The sequence below is a fragment of the Panthera leo genome, chromosome B3 (assembly GCF_018350215.1).
Source record: "Panthera leo isolate Ple1 chromosome B3, P.leo_Ple1_pat1.1, whole genome shotgun sequence".
Lineage (NCBI taxonomy): Eukaryota > Metazoa > Chordata > Mammalia > Carnivora > Felidae > Panthera > Panthera leo.
In genome coordinates, this window is record NC_056684.1 from 28,068,144 (window position 1) to 28,086,326 (window position 18,183).

Genomic DNA, 18,183 nt, shown 5'->3' on the forward strand with positions numbered 1-18,183 from the left:
TCACTATGCCTCAGGCATGGGTCACAGGATCTGCCATGAAAAACAAAACTGCGGGGCACCTGGGTGTCTCAGTTGGTTAAGGTACCAACTTCGGCTTGGGTCATGATCTCAGTTTGTGAGTACTAGCTCCACATAGGGCTCTGTGCTGACAGCTCAGAGCCTGGAGCCTGCTTCGGATTCTGTGTCTCCCCCTCTCTCTGTGCCTCCCCTGCTCACCTCTGTGTCTGTCTCTCAATAATAAATAAACATTAAAAAAAATTAAAAAAAAAAAGAAAAACAAAACTGCACATGACTAAACTGTAGATGATAGTCTTTTTATTCATTGTTTCAGAAATATTCATATACTCATAAGCCAAAGTTTGCTTTCAAATCAACTGACAACTACTAATTAACATCTTTTCTCAGTGTCCAATACTATGCTTGTCACTCAAAGGAACTAAGCACAAGAGTATACACTTGAGATACAGGCCTAGTCTCAGAAGGGAGAGAACGAAGGGGAGCTGTGTCAACTGGCTGCTAGAGACCCAGCACTCACCAGGCACCTGAGGCCCAGGGGATTCTTCCACTGCTGAGGCACCAATACAAAAGAATATTCTTTTATGTCCGTACAAGGCCTCCTGGACATGTTCTATTTTGTAGGTGAAGAAAAGGTTTTGACCATTTATTGTATTTCCTAAAAGCACAGCTGGATCAGGAGAAAAATCAGCCTTCTAATGGTTCTCTGCCAGTAACTAATGTCAATTCTCTAAGGCAGTCCTCCCTCAGTAAAACTTGGGGCTCCCTGCCATAACTCAATGCCAGTGACTAAAACGCACCTTCAGGTTTAGATATATATGGATGAGAGAGATGGCACTTTATACTGTGTGGCACTATGTGTTCAGGAAAAGTCACACATGAAGGGAATCTTCCTATATTAAATATTTAAACTTCATGATAGATTATGATTTAAAATAATTCTTTTTAGCTTATCTGCTTGTCAAAAATTCACAAAATATTGTAGTATAAGATTCAGTTCTCCCTAGTATGTTCCTGGAGCGAGGCTGCCCTGGACATCAGCTGCTTGCTCCCTCTACAGGCAGCCTACCTGCTCTCTGCAGAATTGCCCAGCCCACCAAGTGACTCTGGTGGGTCCTCCACCTCATGCTGTCACTCCTGCTGTGGAAGAGGATAGCACATGAGGGGCTGCTCACTCAGAGTCCATGCTGACTTGCAGATGGCCTGGGGTTCCCCCTCTGTGTCACACACATGGAAAGGGTCTACTCAGGAATACAGTAACAGAGGGTAAAGTCAAAAGATGCAGGTCCTAATGGGAGGCCATCAGCTCCTGGAGGTATCCACATCCAACCCTGGACTCTCTGACAATGTATTTTCTTTTTTTTTTAAATTTAGGTGTAAAGTGGCCAATCCAGTGGCTCAGCCCTTAGAGTATGGTAGTCTGGCTGCCATGGCCTGAAATGTATATAGGCACCCTGGTCCCGGTCACTGTAAAGCATGACCCTGCCTCTGTCAAGCTCCCAAGGTCCTGAAGACAAGAGACTCCTTTAAGAAACAACACATCAAAAAATCTCCCCAAATAGGTATAGAGATGCAACACAATTAAGACTGAAATGTCATGCTTTTTCAGTACATTTGGTAAACTGATACTTTAAGCCAAGCAAAAATGTATGAAGAGGCAACATACCCTTGAAGAAGAATATGGTAAGGAAATATGTCCTGTCAGGTAGCAAGACTTAAGTGAGAGCTATCAGGAATAAGACAATGTGTTGTTATGCCATGGACATAAACATGACCAACGCATGAAGGCCTGCAGAAAGGACATTGCAAAAGCCTGGACACTGACCAGTGCATCCACAGAAATATGGCAGATGACAATGACATTGCAGATCATAAAGGAAAGGAGGGGTTCTTCAGCCACTGGAGGAGAGACAACTGATTAGCTCCACAGAGAAAAAAGAAACTTCATCCACTCATATCACTCACAAAAACCAATTCCAAGATTATAAACTTAAATCTAGAAAACAAAACTTAAAATCTTCAGTTGAAAATATAAGGGAGTATTTTATGACTCCCTAGGTAGGAAAGAACTTTGTCAAAAAGATATGAAAAGGGGGTCGCCTGGGTGTCTCAGTTGGTTGAGCGTCCAACTCTGATCTCTCACAGTTTGTGAATTTGAACCTTGTGTTGGGCTTCACGCTGTCAGTCTGGGATTCTCTTCCCCTCTGTCTACCCCTCCCCCACTTGCACATGTTCTCTCTCAAAATAAATAAACTTAAAAAAAAAAACAAATTAAGAGTATCAGTTTATTAAAAAAAAAAAAATCACCACTATCAGAGTGAAAAGACACCACAAACAGGGAGAAGTATTTGCAATGCATGTAAAACACAAAGGATATACAAGGAGCTTCTATGAAGCTAGAGAAGAATGGGCAAAAGACACAATGAGGATTTAACAGAATAGGAAAAACAAGCAACAAACGAAGATGCCCACCTTAGTCACAACAGAGAGAAAACCAGAGTAAGGCCACAAGAGTGTGTATGTTACAGTCACTAGGTTTTCCAATTCAGAATGGTCAGTTGTCATGAGGGGACTGAGAGACAGGCTAAATGACGCCACAAGGAGGCAACCAGTGGAGAGAACAGGTGTCCCCCTGTGCAATTTTTCAGTAGTAGTAAGCTTCCAGAATTTGCTCTATTATGCTATCCACCACAATAGTCATGGGATATTAATATAGCTTTTTAAACATAAAGTAATTAAAATTCAACCAAACTTAAAAATCAGTTCTTCAGTCACACTAAGCCACACTTCAAGTGCTCAACAGCCTCAGATATAGAATTTCCCATCATGCAAACAGCTCTCCTGGGCAGTAGTGCTTTATATCCTTACATACATGTCCCATGTTTGTTTAGGTATAGCAAATACTACATATTAAAATATTTCCACAGTGCTCACATAGTAGAACATTCTTAAATGATGAACTACACTGTATTTTTGTTTTGCAGTTGCAGGAAACAAATTCAAATTAAAGTCTAAATAGTCACACACAAAAAAATGGTGCTTTGTAACACTTACTCCCTTTTTACCCCCATTAAATAACCCCAATAAATCAAGCCTCTAAAAAATTCTTTTTTCTGTCACCTATGGGGAATAACTCTACATGGCCTGGGGGTTGGCTAGGCTGAGCACTCACCAGGCTCTGCTCGATGAGCAGGCAGAAGAGGACAGCATTGCCCACCTCCCGCAGATTCTGGAAGCACACGGTCTTCAGCTCTGCATACTCAACAATGTCCTTCAGCTGGTGGTGGAAGAACTCTAGGATGCCTGTAGTAGCAGAGAGTGAGTAAGGGGACTGGGGAGGTTGGAGGCACAGCCTGGGCTCTACGGCTGGGAGCATCTCTGTTGGTCATGAAACATCCTCTGACACTGCCATCGTGCCTGGTATGGAGATGGCCATGTGTCCTGACCCCAACATCCTCCTTGCAACAGTAGCCTGTCCATCACCTGGGCCTTGGGACTCAGCTCCAAAGCCTCTTTCTCTGTCAACCCTGTATCTTCTGAGGAGGCACATTACAAGAATAAAGGAGAAAGACCACATCATCATCTCCAGCAGAGGCAGAAAAGGTCTTTATAAAATTCATTATCCCTTCTCAGGCATAGGTAGAAAGGGATGTACTTAATCTGCTAAAGTACATCTACAAAAGCCCTGCAGCTAATGTCATGAGTCTCAGTGGTGGAACCTGCATTCTCTCTCTCTGAGCCCCAGAGCAAGACCACACATTTTCATCACTGTCCTGGAGATCCTGCACATTGTGATACAGCACAAAAAGACACCAGGCATAAACACTGGGAAGAAAGCTAATATTCCCTAATTTGATCTATACATTCAAATGCTGACCCAGTCAAAAGTCCACAAGCTGACTCCAAAATTCACGTGGTTACGCAGAAGACCTAGAATAGCCAAAACAACTCTACAAAGAACAAAGTTGGAGACTTAACAGTTTTCAAACCCCTCATCCCAACTGTCAGGTACCAAATGCCATTTTGCAAGGATCCCTAGGGCAGTTGGACCTGGAAGCTGAGTTCCCTGTCCTTCCCTGGTTGGTGATCTTCAAGGTCCCAGTGCTGTGCAAGAGTCAGGGGTTCAGAGTTCAGAGCCCCATCACCCATCAGTGACTAGGCGGCATTGCCCCTCTTCCCCATGTCTTCCTCACCCAAGTGTGATGATTCCAACACACCTGCTCCCAAAAGAAAGGCTGGTTTGTTTGTTCCATTGGAAACAACCAGGCTTTGATTAGGTTCGTGGCCTCCTCCCACCTGGGGAAAGGAGATCCTACCCTTATCAGTAATTTCTGACTTGACATCTTGCACTGAGGTCTGAATGTTTATGCTGTCCCTTCTGTACTGCACTCCTGGGGAGGTGCCCATACTCACCAGGAGAGCCATATTCATGACGGGGCAGGCGGCAGATCTTGGGCATCACCTCCATCAGCGTCTTCACGTACTGCAGGATTGTGCCTTGCAGCTGTAGGAGAAATAGGCTGCATCAGCCACTGGCTGCCACTGTCTCAAAGGTTGTGAGTGGTGCGTGGGGCTTCTAAAAGGGAGTCTGTTAGTAAAACACATGGTAATGACCAGGACTGAGAATCACTTTGGCTGGGAAAGGAAATCCTATCCACAGAAAGAAAACAACCTCCACCAGAGTGACTTTACAGGAATAACTAAATGCATCTTCTAAAACACAATTCTTCTTTCAGGAGACAAGTGGCCTGAGGTATGACAGTGGGAGGGCAAGGAGCTCTAGTTGTATCCATCTGTGGTGAGTGCGGTGGCTCTGAAGAAGTGACATCCTCATGGGGCAGTTTCTGTATTCCTCTGACAGATTTGGTGTAGCTGCAACACTGGACCATGTCACCTCATGTGCCTAACACCTTACAAGTTATGTGTTTTGGGGCAGAGGTTCTAGCTGGGGGTCCCAGCAGTGACTGAGTGGGTCATGGGCTCGTGTCTGTGCCAAAAGACCCAACTTTTATATATTCTAATTGATTTCTGATCCAAACAGGTTGTATATTTTGTCAACCTCTTAGAATTCTGTCAGGTTTTGCTTTGTGTTAATGATCATATCATCTCCTTGATGGACTGCTACTTTAATTATGTGGCCATTAATTCAGCTTTAAGCATGGGAAATACCTGAAAGTCTCTATTTCGCGATAAAAAATTTTAAAGAAATGGGCTTAATCACAGGTAGTTTATTAAAATAATGGAAAAAGATTAAAGATTAAGATTTTATAAAGTTCTTTCTCAGTGAACAGAAATAGCACATAGAAAACTAAATCCATGTTAGTCTACATGTATCATTCTCTCACTTTCTCTTTGCAAAAAGACTTAAATAAAATACTTCTGCATAGAACTTCTGACCTCAATCTGAAGTTACACAGATGAGTGTCTGAATCCTTTATTCACAGTTTAACCCTTAGCACCCAGGACAGGGGCGCACATCATCAGCCTTGCAGGTACAACCAGCTATCGCTGGGCAACAGAAGTCTGAACAGCAGCGGGACCCTGCCCACACCACTGTCTCACAGCTGAGCCCATCTGCCTCTTGCTCAGCCCTACCCCACAGACAGCTCTGAACTCCTCGTGGCCAACAGACTCTCCTCCATATCCCCCAGTATAAATGTTTCCTGGAAATCTGTGTTTTAAGAAAACTCCTACTTCACAATCAGAAATGGGCCTCTCCATACAACTATCCCTACCCAGATGCTTGCCAACTAAAACATGGTCTCTCCATAATGCCTTTATGGTTCCCTTGGGCAACAGCAGTGGTCCTTTATAAGAAAGCTATATTTTGGTACGTAACTTCTTAAAAAAAATTCTTTTTTAATGTTTATTTATTTTTGAGAGAGACAGAGAGTAAGCAAGGGAGGGGCAGAAAGAGAGAGGGAGACACAGAATCTGAAGCAGGCTCTATGTTCTGAGCTGTCAGCACAGAGCCCAACGCTGGGCTCCAACCCACAAACTATGAGATCATGACCTGAGCTGAAGTCGGAGGCTTAACTGACTGAGCCACCCAGGCACCCCTTAACTTTTTCTACAAATTAGTTAAAATAACATGGACCTATTCTCTTGAATTAAGAAAGTTGGGGGAGAAATTAAAATAAAAATTTTAAATATAAAAAAAAGACACTAAAAAAAAAAAAAGAAAAAAGGAAGATAGATGGGAGAGAAATCAAACTACATATGGTCAAAAGTGGTGCTAAACACCACAGAGGAAGGACCCCTGGCTTCTCCACCCCAGAAAATTTAAGGTTATGTGTGATACTGTGATTTATAATAAATATATATTTGGTCTTGTATCTATTCCTGACAAAGAGCTCCTAAAACCTTCAAATTATCCTGAGAGCCTTAAAAGCATCTCTTATTACATTATTAAGGTCACTTTTGGAGGCCCACCCACCAGTGGGGGCTGGCTGCCAGGAGAACCAACCCCATGGTTGGATTTGGGACTTTTAGTACCACCCCCAGACCTCTGGGGAGGAGAAGGGGCTGGAGGTCAATTTAGTTACCAAAGGCTAGAGATTTAATCAATTGTGACTATATACTGAAACCCCCATAAAACCCCAACAGGGTAGGGTCTGGGGAGCTTACAGATTTGGGAACCAGAACAGGTCCACAGGCCACTATGAGGGGCTCCAAAGTCCACAAGGAGAGGAGCTCTTGTCTTCAGGACCTCTCCCTATGTTATCTTTTCATTGGCTGTGGATTTGTATCCTTTGTAATTAACTGGTAATCTAGAGAGTAAACCAGCTTCCTGAGTTTTGTGAGCTGCTCTAGCAAATTAATTGAACTCAAGGAGGGGGCTATAGAAACCTCTGATTTACAGCCAGTGGGTCAGAGGCACAGGTGACAAATTAGACTTGAAATCTAGTGGGGGTGAGGGTAGGGCAGTCTTGTGGGTCAGAGCCCTTAATCTGTAGGAACTCATGCTATTTCAAGGTAGACAGTGCTAGAATTGAGCTGAATTATAGGACACCCAGTTGGTATCCGAGAATTGCTCAGTGGAGTGGAAAACCCCCCTCCCCACATTAGAATTGGGTGCAGGGGCACCTGGGTGGCTCAGTCAGTTGAGCATCTGACCATGGCTCAGTTCAGGATCTCTCATTTTTTGAATTCGAGCTCCACATCAGGCTTGCTGCTATCAGCCTGTCAGTGCAAAACCTATTTCAAATCCTCTGTCCCCCTCTCTCTGTCCCTCCCCTACTTGCACTGTCCCCAAAATAAATGGAAAAAAAAAAAAAAGAATTGGGTGCAGAACACTGCACTGTGAAAAGGAAGCAGACTGAGGAAAACATACCAGGCTCTTCACGACCTTCAGCAGCTCCTCCATGACCACTGCAATGCCCTGGTAGCCAAGCAGCCGGCAGATGACCTCAAAGTGCGGAGGCCCCACAAAGTTTCGGTAGCTGCCATAAATGCTAGAGTAGGCCAAGTTCAAAGCCTGAGGGACAAAGAATATAAGGGCTTAATGAAATCTCCAGAATTTTCAATGTGGTCACTATGAAGCCAAGATGAAAAAACTGCTGCACCAAAGATGCATTCAATACACCATGCCCTTAAGATGGAGAATTCCAGAGAATTTATTAGACTGCCCTTACTGGTATTTATATCTTCAACATAAAAACATGACAAGCAAGCTTGCTAAAACAGAAAAAAGAAAACAAAGCCATTTGGTTTCAAAGATTTATCAAAGTGCCAGTTTAAGGTCCTGGAATGAGAAACAAATACATCCTCATTGCTGTCTCCTTGGAGCTGTTCCCAGTCTCCTGGTGGAGACATCTGGGGCAAACACTGATCTCAGGGACACATGGGGAGCTGGGACAGCAGCCCTTGCAGGGAGAATGGGTGAGAAAGGAAATCAGGGTGGTTTCTTATAGGAGGAGACCTCCAAGCTTGTCTAAGAACACAGATTGAACACTCAGCCGGGAGACCCCTAATAAACATTCAGTGCTGTGTATTTCCCTCTCAGCACTTTTCAGGTGCATCCCACAAATTTTGATATATTTGCATTTCATTTAGTTTGGTTGTCTTTTTAAAACAACTCTTTTAAAATTTTCTTGAGGTTTGTTTGATGGCCCAGAATATGGTCTATCTGGGGGGAAGCCCCAGGGGCACTTGAAAAGCACGTATGTTCTGCCCTTGTTGGGTAGAGTGTTCTACACATGTCAATAATTTACTGGTGCTTGATGGTGTTTACTTCTTTGTTGTTGCTGATTTTCTGTCTACTGATGACTAAGAGAGAGAAATGTTGAATTCCCCAACTATAATTGTGGAGTTGTTCATTTCTTCTTTCACTCATGTTAGTATAGTATTTGCCTCAAGTATTTTGAAGTTCTATTGTTTGGTACACAAACATTTAGGACTGCCTTATTTTCTTGGTGGTTTGACCCTATTATGTAATGTTCCTCTTGGTCCCAGATTAATATTCTCTGTTTTGAACTCTATTTTATCTTATATTAATAGAATCACTCCTTTCTTCTGATTAATGTTTGCATGGTATATCTTAATCCATCTTTTTACTTTCAACCTACCTATATCATTAATTTGAAGTGCATGTCTTGCTTAATCAACTTTTTAACTCCACTTTGCCTATCTCTCAGTATTTTAATTGTATTTAGATGTCTCACTTACATTTGGGACATTTACACATAATGTAATTATTGATATCTAAGTAGGGTCTGTTTCATTCTTCCTGACTTCCTCTGGGTCACTTAAACATTTTTTAGAATTCCACTGCAATTGACCTATAGTAGTTTCAAGAGTATCTCTTCACACGGATGTTTTAGTGGTTGTTTTAGGTCTTATACATTGTATAAGTTAATCATAATCCACTGTTACCAACATTTTACCACTTTGATTGAAGTGTACCAATCTCACTTCCATTTAGGTTCCCTGTATCCTCCTCCTGCCCCCTTAATCATTGTCTTAAATATTTCCTCTACATACACTGAAAACCACATCAGAAAAGTGAGGATTCTGAAGAACAAGCACAGCAGGCCTGCTTGCAATTCCTGGGAATTCATCCTTTGGATTGTTACCAACTAATAAGGGTTTTGTTTTGTTTTGTTTTAAATATACATCCAAGTTAGTTAGCGTATAGTGCAATAATGATTTCAGAGTAGAATCCAGTGATTCATCCCCTACATATAATACCCAGTGCTCATCCCAAGTATCCTCGTTAATGCCCCTTGCCTGTTTAGCCCTTCCCCACACCCATAACTCCTACAGCAACCCTCAGTTTGTTCTCTATATTTAAGAGTCTCTTATGTTTTGTCCCCCTCCCTGTTTTTATATTATTTTTGCTTCCCTTCCCTTATGTTCATCTGTTTTGTATCTTAAATTCCACATATGAGTGAAGTCCTATGATATCTGCCTTTCTCTGACTAATTTCGCTTAGCACAATACCCTGTAGTTCCATCCACGTTGTTGCAAATGGTAGGATTTCATTCTTTTTGATTGCCACATAATACTCCAGTGTGTGTGTGTGTGTGTGTGTGTGTGTACATTTATCCATTCATCTATCGATGGATATTTGGGCTCTTTCCATACTTTGGCTATTGTTGACAGTGCTGCTATAAACATTGGGGTGCCTGTGCACAATAAGGTTGTTTTCTACCACTAGGGCACTTAACCATGCTATATAAACTTGTTTAGGTTATATGTACAAACAGTGATTTATGATGGGCTCTTTTCCTTCTGGGGGTTCTGGGGTTTCAGTAACTATGAACAGTCAACATAGGTGGCATATTCCTATGTAGCTAGCCCTAGTGAAAGCCTTGGACCTGAGGATTTGAGTGGACCTTTCTTCGCTGGGCAGAAAAACTACACATCCCAAGCAACCCCCATGAAGGACAACTTTGGTAGCCTGTGCCCAGTTCAGTCACACCTGATACATCTTTTTCCCTTACCAATCCTGTTTTGCATCCGTTTGCTATAACGAACTATAGCTGTTAGTACAAGTGAGTCTGTGAGTTCTTCCGGAGAATCAAAATGTGTGGGTGGTCCTAGGACCCCAAAACAGAAAGTATGAAAACTGAAAACAATTTTCAAATAAAACACTGACCAGGTTGGAAGCACTGCCAAGCGCCTGTCCTGTGCCCACACTTACAACCCCAATCACTCTTGAAAGGGGCATATTTTGATCATCAGACCAGATATATCCTCTTCCTAACTCCTCCTCAAATTTGCATTTAAGTGCTGGGATTCCATGTTAGGTTTTTGCTTGATAAGTTCTACTGTTTCAAAAGAAAAACATGCAAATTGTTAGTGAAATCTAAAGGTTTCAGGAGCTAGGAAAGATGGTGGAGGAGGAGGACCCTGAGCTTATCCCATCCCATGTTTTCAATGAGATATGATCCACTTCCAAGTCAGTAAGATGGAGAGCTAACCAAAGACTGTGGGAACAAACTCCACATCGAAATACAGAGAAGAAGCTACATCTGAAATGTTACAATGGTCAGAAAGGCAGAAGGAGGCTGCCATAGAAAAGAGGGAACTGAGTGTGTAAAATGGACAGAGAAAAAAACTTCTGCACCAGGGAGCTCACATAAGAGGACTAATATTCATAAATTTTGGCTTTAAAAACCAGAGAGCTCCATCAAAAATCAACAAAAGTAGGCCAACAGCAAAATGTAGTGTAATTAAATTTGTGAAATATAATGCTAAAGAAAAAAATCTTAAAAGCAGCAAGACAAAGGAAGTCCCTAGCTTACAAGGGAAGACAAATAAGGTTAGCAGCAGATCACTCCACAGAAACTTGGCAGGCCAGAAGGGAGTGGCAGGATATATTAAAGTGCTGAATGGGAAAAATCTGCAGCCAAGAATAGTCTATTCAGCAAGGCTATCATCGGAATAGAAGGAGAGATAGAGTTTCCCAAACAAAAACTAAAAAGAGTTCGAAACCACTAAACAAGCCCTAAAAGAAATATTGGAGACTCTCTGAGTTGGGAAGGAAAGACCAAAAGCGATAAGGACTAGAAAGGAACAGAGAAAATCCCCAGGAACAATGACAAAATGAGTTAAAAAAAAAAAAAAAAAAAAGGCTGTAAATACATATCCATCATTTACTCTGAGTGTAAATGGACTAAACACTCCAATCAAAAGACAAAGCATGTTAGAATGGATAAAGAAACAAGACCTGTCTATACGCTGCCTCCAAGAGACTCAAAGAAATGGAAAGACATCCCATGCTCATGGATTGGAAGAACATTGTTAAAAATGTCTATACTACCCAAAGCAATCTACACATTCAATGTGATCCCTATCAAAATAGCAACAGCCTTTTCACAGAGCTGAAACAAACAATCCTAACATTTGTATGGAACCACAAAAGACCTCAAATAGCCAAATCAATCTTGAAAGAGAAAGGCAAAGCTGGAGGCATCACAATTCCAGATTTCAAGCTATATTACAAAGCTGTAATGATCAAGACAGATGGTATTGGCACAAAAATGAACACACAGATCAAGGGAACAAAATAGAAAATCCAGAAATATACCCACAATTATATGATCAACTAATCTTCAACAAAGCAGGAAGGAATATCCAATGAGAAAAAGACAGTCTCTTCAACAAACAGTGTTGAGAAAACTGGACAGCTACATGCAAAAAGAATGAAATTGGACCACTTTCTTACACCATACACAAAAAGAAATTCGAAATGGTTTAAAGACCTACATGTGAGACCTGAAATCATAAAAATCCTAGAGGAAAATATAGGCCATAAGCTCTTTGACATTGGCTGTAACAACTTCTTTCTAGGTATATCTTTTGAGGCAAGGAAAACAAAAGCAAAAGTAAAATACTGGGACTACATCAAAATAAAAAGTTTCTTCACAGTGAAGGAAACAATCAACAAAAAACTACAAGGTGACCTACAGAATGGAAGAAGATATTTGCAAATGACCTATCTGATACAGGGCCAGTATCTAAAGTATATAAATAACTTATAAAACTCAAAGGCCTGAGAGCAAATAATCCAATTAAAAATGGGCAGAAATCACAAACAGATTTTTCTCCAAAGAAGACAAACAGATGGCCAACAGACACATGAAAAGATGTACAATATCACTTACTATCAGGGAAATGCAAATCAAAACTACAATGAGATACCACCTCACACTTGTCAGAATGGATAAAATCAACAACACAAGAAACAACAGGTGTTGGTGAGGATGTGGAGAAAGGGGAACCCTCTCGCATTGTTGATGGGAATGCAAACTGGTGCGGCCACTCTGAAAAACATTATGGAGGTCCCTCAAAAAGTTAAAACTACCACGTGATCCAGCAATTGCACTACTAGGTATTTACCCAAAGAATACAAAAACACTAACACAAAGGGATACATGCACCCCTATGCTTACAGCAGCATTATTTACAATAAACAAACTATGGAAACAGCTGAGTGTCCACTGATTGATGAATGGATAAAGAAGATGTGGGGTGTGTGTGTGTACACACAACATACACACACACACACACATAAGAAGTCACTCAGAGAAAGACAAATACCATACGATTTCACTCATATGTGGAATTTATGAAACAAAACAAATGAATAAAGGGGGAAAAAGGAAAGAGGAGTAAACCCAGAGTCAGACTCTTAATTACAGAGAACAAACTGATGGTTACAGGAGGGGTGGATGGGTGAAATAGGTGATGGGGATTAAGAAGTGCACTTGTCATGATGGGCACTGGGTGATGTATGGAATTGTTGAATCAGTATATTGTACACCTAAACTTATGTAACACTGTATGTTAACTAACTGGAATTAAAATAAAACTTAAAAACAAAAATAAATCTGAGGGCCTCATATTACAAATGAGAAAATTCACTTTCAAAGTTGCCCTGAGGGGTGCCTGGGTGGCTTGGTCAGTTAAGCGTCCCACTTCGGCTCAGGTCATGATCTCACGGTCCGTGAGTTTGAGCCCTGCGTCAGGCTCTGTGCTGACAGCTCAGAGCCTGGAGCCTGTTGCAGATTCTGTGTCTCCCTCTCTCTCTGCCCCTCCCCTGTTCATGCTCTGTCTCTCTCTGTCTCAAAAATAAATAAACGTTAAAAAAAAAATTAAAACAAACAAACAAACAAACAAACAAAACAAACAAACAAAAGTTGCCCTGAATTGCGTAGGGACTGTGGCTTAATAATACCTGGTCCCAGGGGCTCCTGGGTGGCTCAATCGGTTAAGCATCCAACTTCAAATCAGGTCATAATCTTGTGGTTTGTGGGTTTGAGACCCACATCGGGCTCTGTGCTGACAGCTCAGAGCCTGAAGCCTGCTTCAGATTCTGTGTCTCCCTCTCTCTCTGCCCCTACCCCACTCATGCTCTCTCTCTCAAAAATAAACATTAAAGGGGCGCCTGGGTGGCTCAGTCGGCTGAGCGTCTGACTTCAGCTCAGGTCACGATCTCACAGTTCGTGGGTTCGAGCCCTGTGTCGGGCTCTGTGCTGACAGCTCAGAGCCTGGAGCCTGTTTCAGATTCTGTGTCTCCCTCTTTCTGACCCTCCCCCGTTCATGCTCTATCTCTCTCTGTCTCAAAAATAAATAAACGTTAAAAAAAAAAAAATTAAAAAAAAAATAAACATTAAAAAAATACTCCCCCACCCCCCAGCTAATGTCCAGCTTCCCTATGGACTACACTCACCCCAAATAGGGCACATCCCAGGGGCACTACAACTAAAGTGGTGTAACTACTCAGAGGAAGAAGAGAAGGCACTACCTCTGAAAAGGGCAAAGTTACAAATACTTTATTGTAAAATAAATACTTACAGCTCAATTCAAGAAACACTCTGCCAGCCACACCTGACACAAAGACTTGGGTCTCACCTTGAAACCAGAGGACACAGAGCTAGACTCACTAGTGGTGTGTCTTGGGTTCTCTAACACCCTTGAAGGTATGAGTCTTCAACTGTAAGTCAGGGACAATATTACTTATCTTACAGAAAGAGAACATCAGTGACATACTCAAGAGCATGTTCACTTAGAGTGGTGATATTCCAAGAACCAAACAGCATCATAAATGAGCCACTCATCTAAGTCAATATTATTCTCACAAGACACTTATCCTAGTTCATCATTCATTAAAATAAAAAAAAAACACATTAGATTTTTGAACTGGATTCATGGTATTCCATAATCTCACAGGTACAAACACTATAAACTGCATTGCAACAAAATGAAGTAAAATGATGGTTCTGAATACAATATTCAACTCTGATATCATAATATATTGTCATTCTGCTTTTTTTGGTCCTCAAAAAAGTATCATATAAGATGAACAGTCAACATCGATGTCACTCACCCAAATTTTTGGCAGACTTTTTGTTAGAATCCAAACAATTTAACAAAAATTACTAGTTTAGGGCATAAGAATGAAAATGACACAAACGTAATTTGTCAAACTGAGGCTGAAATCTGCAGTTCGGTCACAGCTGATCACTTTTAAAAGAATAATCAAGTCCAATTCATCTAATCTTTCTTTTCCTCCAAATGGGTACAGCAGATGACCCTAGACTGCTCACGCCCCTGAAGACACATGAGGTGTGAACACAGACCCCACGCCCCTCAGGATCTTTGCTGTACAAGAAGCAGTAACACTGCTGCCTGAATTCCTGGAGGAAAATCAGTATAAAACCAAAACCTGCAGTATAAAACCAAATCCTGAGCCATTAACACCAGGATGGATGCACACTGTGTTTGGGCAGCAGGATGGACACAATAGTGCTGGTGAGGAACCGCTCTCTCAGAACCAACACCACAAGCCTTCTTCCCAGGAATCCATCCCTCCAAGGACCATGCGGGAGGCTGGTCTGACACCCCATGGCCAGATGCTGTGCAAATGTGTGGTAAATCACGAGCATCTACCTTTCCTCAAAGGGCCAAACTTCCCTTACGCCTTGTCATCCTCTCCAAATGCTGGGGCAGGGGAGGAAATGGAGGAGAGAATGGAAAAATCACTTCATTTCTTGGTTCCTCCTTCCCACAGGCTCTTCTCTTTTTATCTTAGCATTATAAAGACATATTTTGTGGTCATGCCTAAGACAGGGATTAAACTTCAGAATCAAGCTTAGTTCATAGCAAATCTTTTAGTTAACACAGACCCAAGAAATTTCTATCTTACTTGCCAAAATTTCTAGTCCTATCTTCTAAAACTATATAAAACTTCTTTTAGCTCCAAGAAGGTAAAATACTACACTTTATTTATTTCTTTGTTTTTAAATGATTGAATTTTACTAAACATAACTATGATATATTCTGAGTAAAATGGCATCAGTGTAGTGGCATCAGTATAGAATGTGAATTCTATACCTGTACACTGTATTCTGGTTGTTTTAAGTTCTCTCTGATAATTGCTTTCTTTTGTTCCCCTAAATAAGACTTTTCACTCGTCTTTGATACACACTTCAGGTGGTCAGCTTCGGGATAGGTTTCAACACTGATTACATTTTAATTTCAGAAAGGGGGCATAGAGTACTTATTCTAATACTTCTAAAAATCCTCATGCCTTTCTGGAGGGGCAGAGGAGGTGGGCAGCCTACACCAATACACCAGCCAGAATCACAGTGTTTGCCCACTTCCAAAGGCGTAGTCCTAGCACAATCAAGTTCAAGTTACCATCTGTAGTGACAGCAATGAAGGCAAACAAGAAGACAGAAATGAAAGGTTCACACTCTAAAGAACAGATTAGGAAAGAATGGGTTAGAAGCATCTCTTCTACTTCTCAGATCAGCTGACATCTAAAAGGATGTCCTAGTGTAGGTGATGTGGGGTAGCAGCCCCTCAGCTCCTGACCTGTGTCCTAGCCTCGACTGCCCTGAGATTCAACACATGTACACAGGTCTACACCTGTTGCCAGCTACACTTGACCAGCAGCTCAGAGCATGAGAACAGCTTTCTCTCAGGGTCCACAGAGTGTGGGTGTCTCCTGGGCATGGGACAGGAGCAGAGTCTGTTAATTGCTTGGGCCTCGTGTCCCATCATAAGCATCACCTGTCTGACCAGTGGGGTTTCCCAGAGGCAGCACTGAGTCAGGTGCTTTATCTTCCACCTCCCTTCTCTGAGGCAGTGCTGCTGGGGACTCCTCTGCAGGCGAGAAATCTTTGGCCAAGTGGGAGGAAGGGAGAGACTAGGGACATGTGGCCCCCTGCTTGTATCTCAACAGCTTCAGTCTCCTTTCCACCCTCCCTGCCTCACTGGCCATGCTCCCAAAACTGCTGGGGTGCCCTTCCCTTGCCCAGGCTCTTGGTACCTGTCTGCACACCAGGGCCCAGTCCACACCTTCAGGCCTCTGTGGAACAAGGCCTGCACTCACCTGCTGAGCCAAGAACTCTGCTCCCTGGCTCAGGCCAGGTGCAGCCTGGGTCACAGCGCATGCTCAGGAAACACTTGCTGAGTGAGCCCTGAGACTATGACTGCAACTTGGTATAGGTAGAAGAAAAACATTACTTAATATTTTTAAAAATGACACTCAGTCCCAGAACACAGCAGAAAGAACAATGACATCTGGACTTCTTCACTCCTGGTCATCATCACTAGGCTTAACACAGCAGCCAAAATCCTGACCCTAACAAACGGGGCAATATGATCCTCCAACCCAGCCCACCAACTCCCACAACCTCTGCCTCAGCTGAGTGAGCCATGAAACCTGCCTGATGTGTCCAAAACAGACACCCAGCAGGGCAGCATCCTCCCCCGCTCACAGTAAGGTCTATGACGTGCAGAGCAGACAGACCTAGGAAGAGGAGTGGACACAGGCCCCAGGGATAAAGGCCTCTTCCCTTTAACCCTCCTAAATCTAGCCCTGTCTGACTTCAAAAATGGACACCTCCACCCACCAACTGCCAGAAACCTGGGAAACATCTTTGGGTCTTCCGTTTCTCTCCCCTTCAATCTTTGGGTTATTAGCCAAAGTCCAGTCACATCCACTTCCAAAATACCCCTTGAGTCTAGCTACTTCTATCTCTGTCAATGCCACCTGGTCCAAGGCACCACCTCCTGCCTGGACTAGGATAACATCTTCCCACCTGGCATCATTCTCCATCTGCTCCTGGTCCCTCCCTCAGACCCCGGCCCAAGCTGCCTGTCATACACCACCCCTCCTCACCCCCATCTTGTGACAGAGACTCGGGCCCACGGGGTCCTGTGCAGGGCTGGTTCCTTCTCAGCATCCAGATCTTGTTAGAGCAAGTCCTCTCTAAAAACCAGCCAAGGTTCTATCACAACAGTTCCTTTCACAGCATCCTAGGAATGCTGCTTCTCAAGTGGACATGCCCTTCCCACACACAATGCAGAGTACATGGCACCACCCAAATGTGGAAAACAGAGACAGCATCCATTTCAGCTTGAAGTTCCACATATCCTTGCAAAACACAGGCAGTTTCTAGTTCTCTCAACACTGGTTTCCCCTTCCTCCCAAATATATCCTCTACTTAACCCTCTGGCTTATCCCACTAAGACATCTACCATTTCCTTCTTGGCTGACAGGTTGAAAACTTTAAATGGTCACATTAATTTGTAAAGTGTTATGATGCTGTGATTAAGACAGAAGTGGCCAAAGGGAGATGACATCACAAGCCTGGAGAAGTTGAAGGGAGAGAAGGAGGGTGAGCCAAGGACTTGTCTCTTCAAAAACTAGTCAGAAGGGAAGGCTGAAATTCTGACACCCTCCTGAGAGCCAGCACTAGGGATGTGAAGAGTGGTCCTTTTGTGTCATTATTAATAGGCTCACTTCTGCACCTGTGAGAAGAATGTGCAGAAAATATGGAGATGGTACTGCCCAAACTTCAGCCCCTCAGAGCTTTAGAGCCGAATGAAGCAGCAGCTGCTCAGAGCTTTAGGTTCTAAGGCTATAGGCGCTGGTGTCCATGACCAGGCAGGGGCCATGATCCACTTCCCCACACAGCCCACAGGCTGTGTGGAGACCGAGGCTGACACCAACATCAGAGGGAACAGCTTAAAATAACTAGTGAGAACAATGCACACACATCATAAAGTGAGTTCAGAAAAGGAAAACGTTTCTCAGACTCAGCCCTCCCAGAGACAGCCACTTTTTAGCATCCACTAATCTTTTCTCTGGGTTTATCTTTTTGTAATAAGGAATATTCTGTTTGGAGTGTGATCTTTTTTTTTTTCAAC

The 18,183-nt window shown here is 42.7% G+C and overlaps 1 protein-coding gene across 3 annotated transcripts in view; it reads right to left on the reverse strand.

The window, feature by feature from the left end:
• CYFIP1 (cytoplasmic FMR1 interacting protein 1) overlaps window positions 1-18,183 on the reverse strand; it is a 132,670-nt gene that overhangs the window by 20,536 nt on the left and 93,951 nt on the right. For all 3 annotated transcript variants that reach the window (XR_006203420.1, XM_042941287.1, XM_042941289.1), the window contains exons 24-26: window positions 7,349-7,492; window positions 4,429-4,519; window positions 3,188-3,318 (exon numbers count right to left, since the gene is read on the reverse strand). Coding sequence is in view for 2 of the 3 variants with exons in the window: in XM_042941287.1 (XP_042797221.1) it covers window positions 3,188-3,318; window positions 4,429-4,519; window positions 7,349-7,492 (366 nt within the window). In the remaining variant the exon portion in view is untranslated. The remainder of the gene's footprint in view (window positions 1-3,187; window positions 3,319-4,428; window positions 4,520-7,348; window positions 7,493-18,183) is intronic.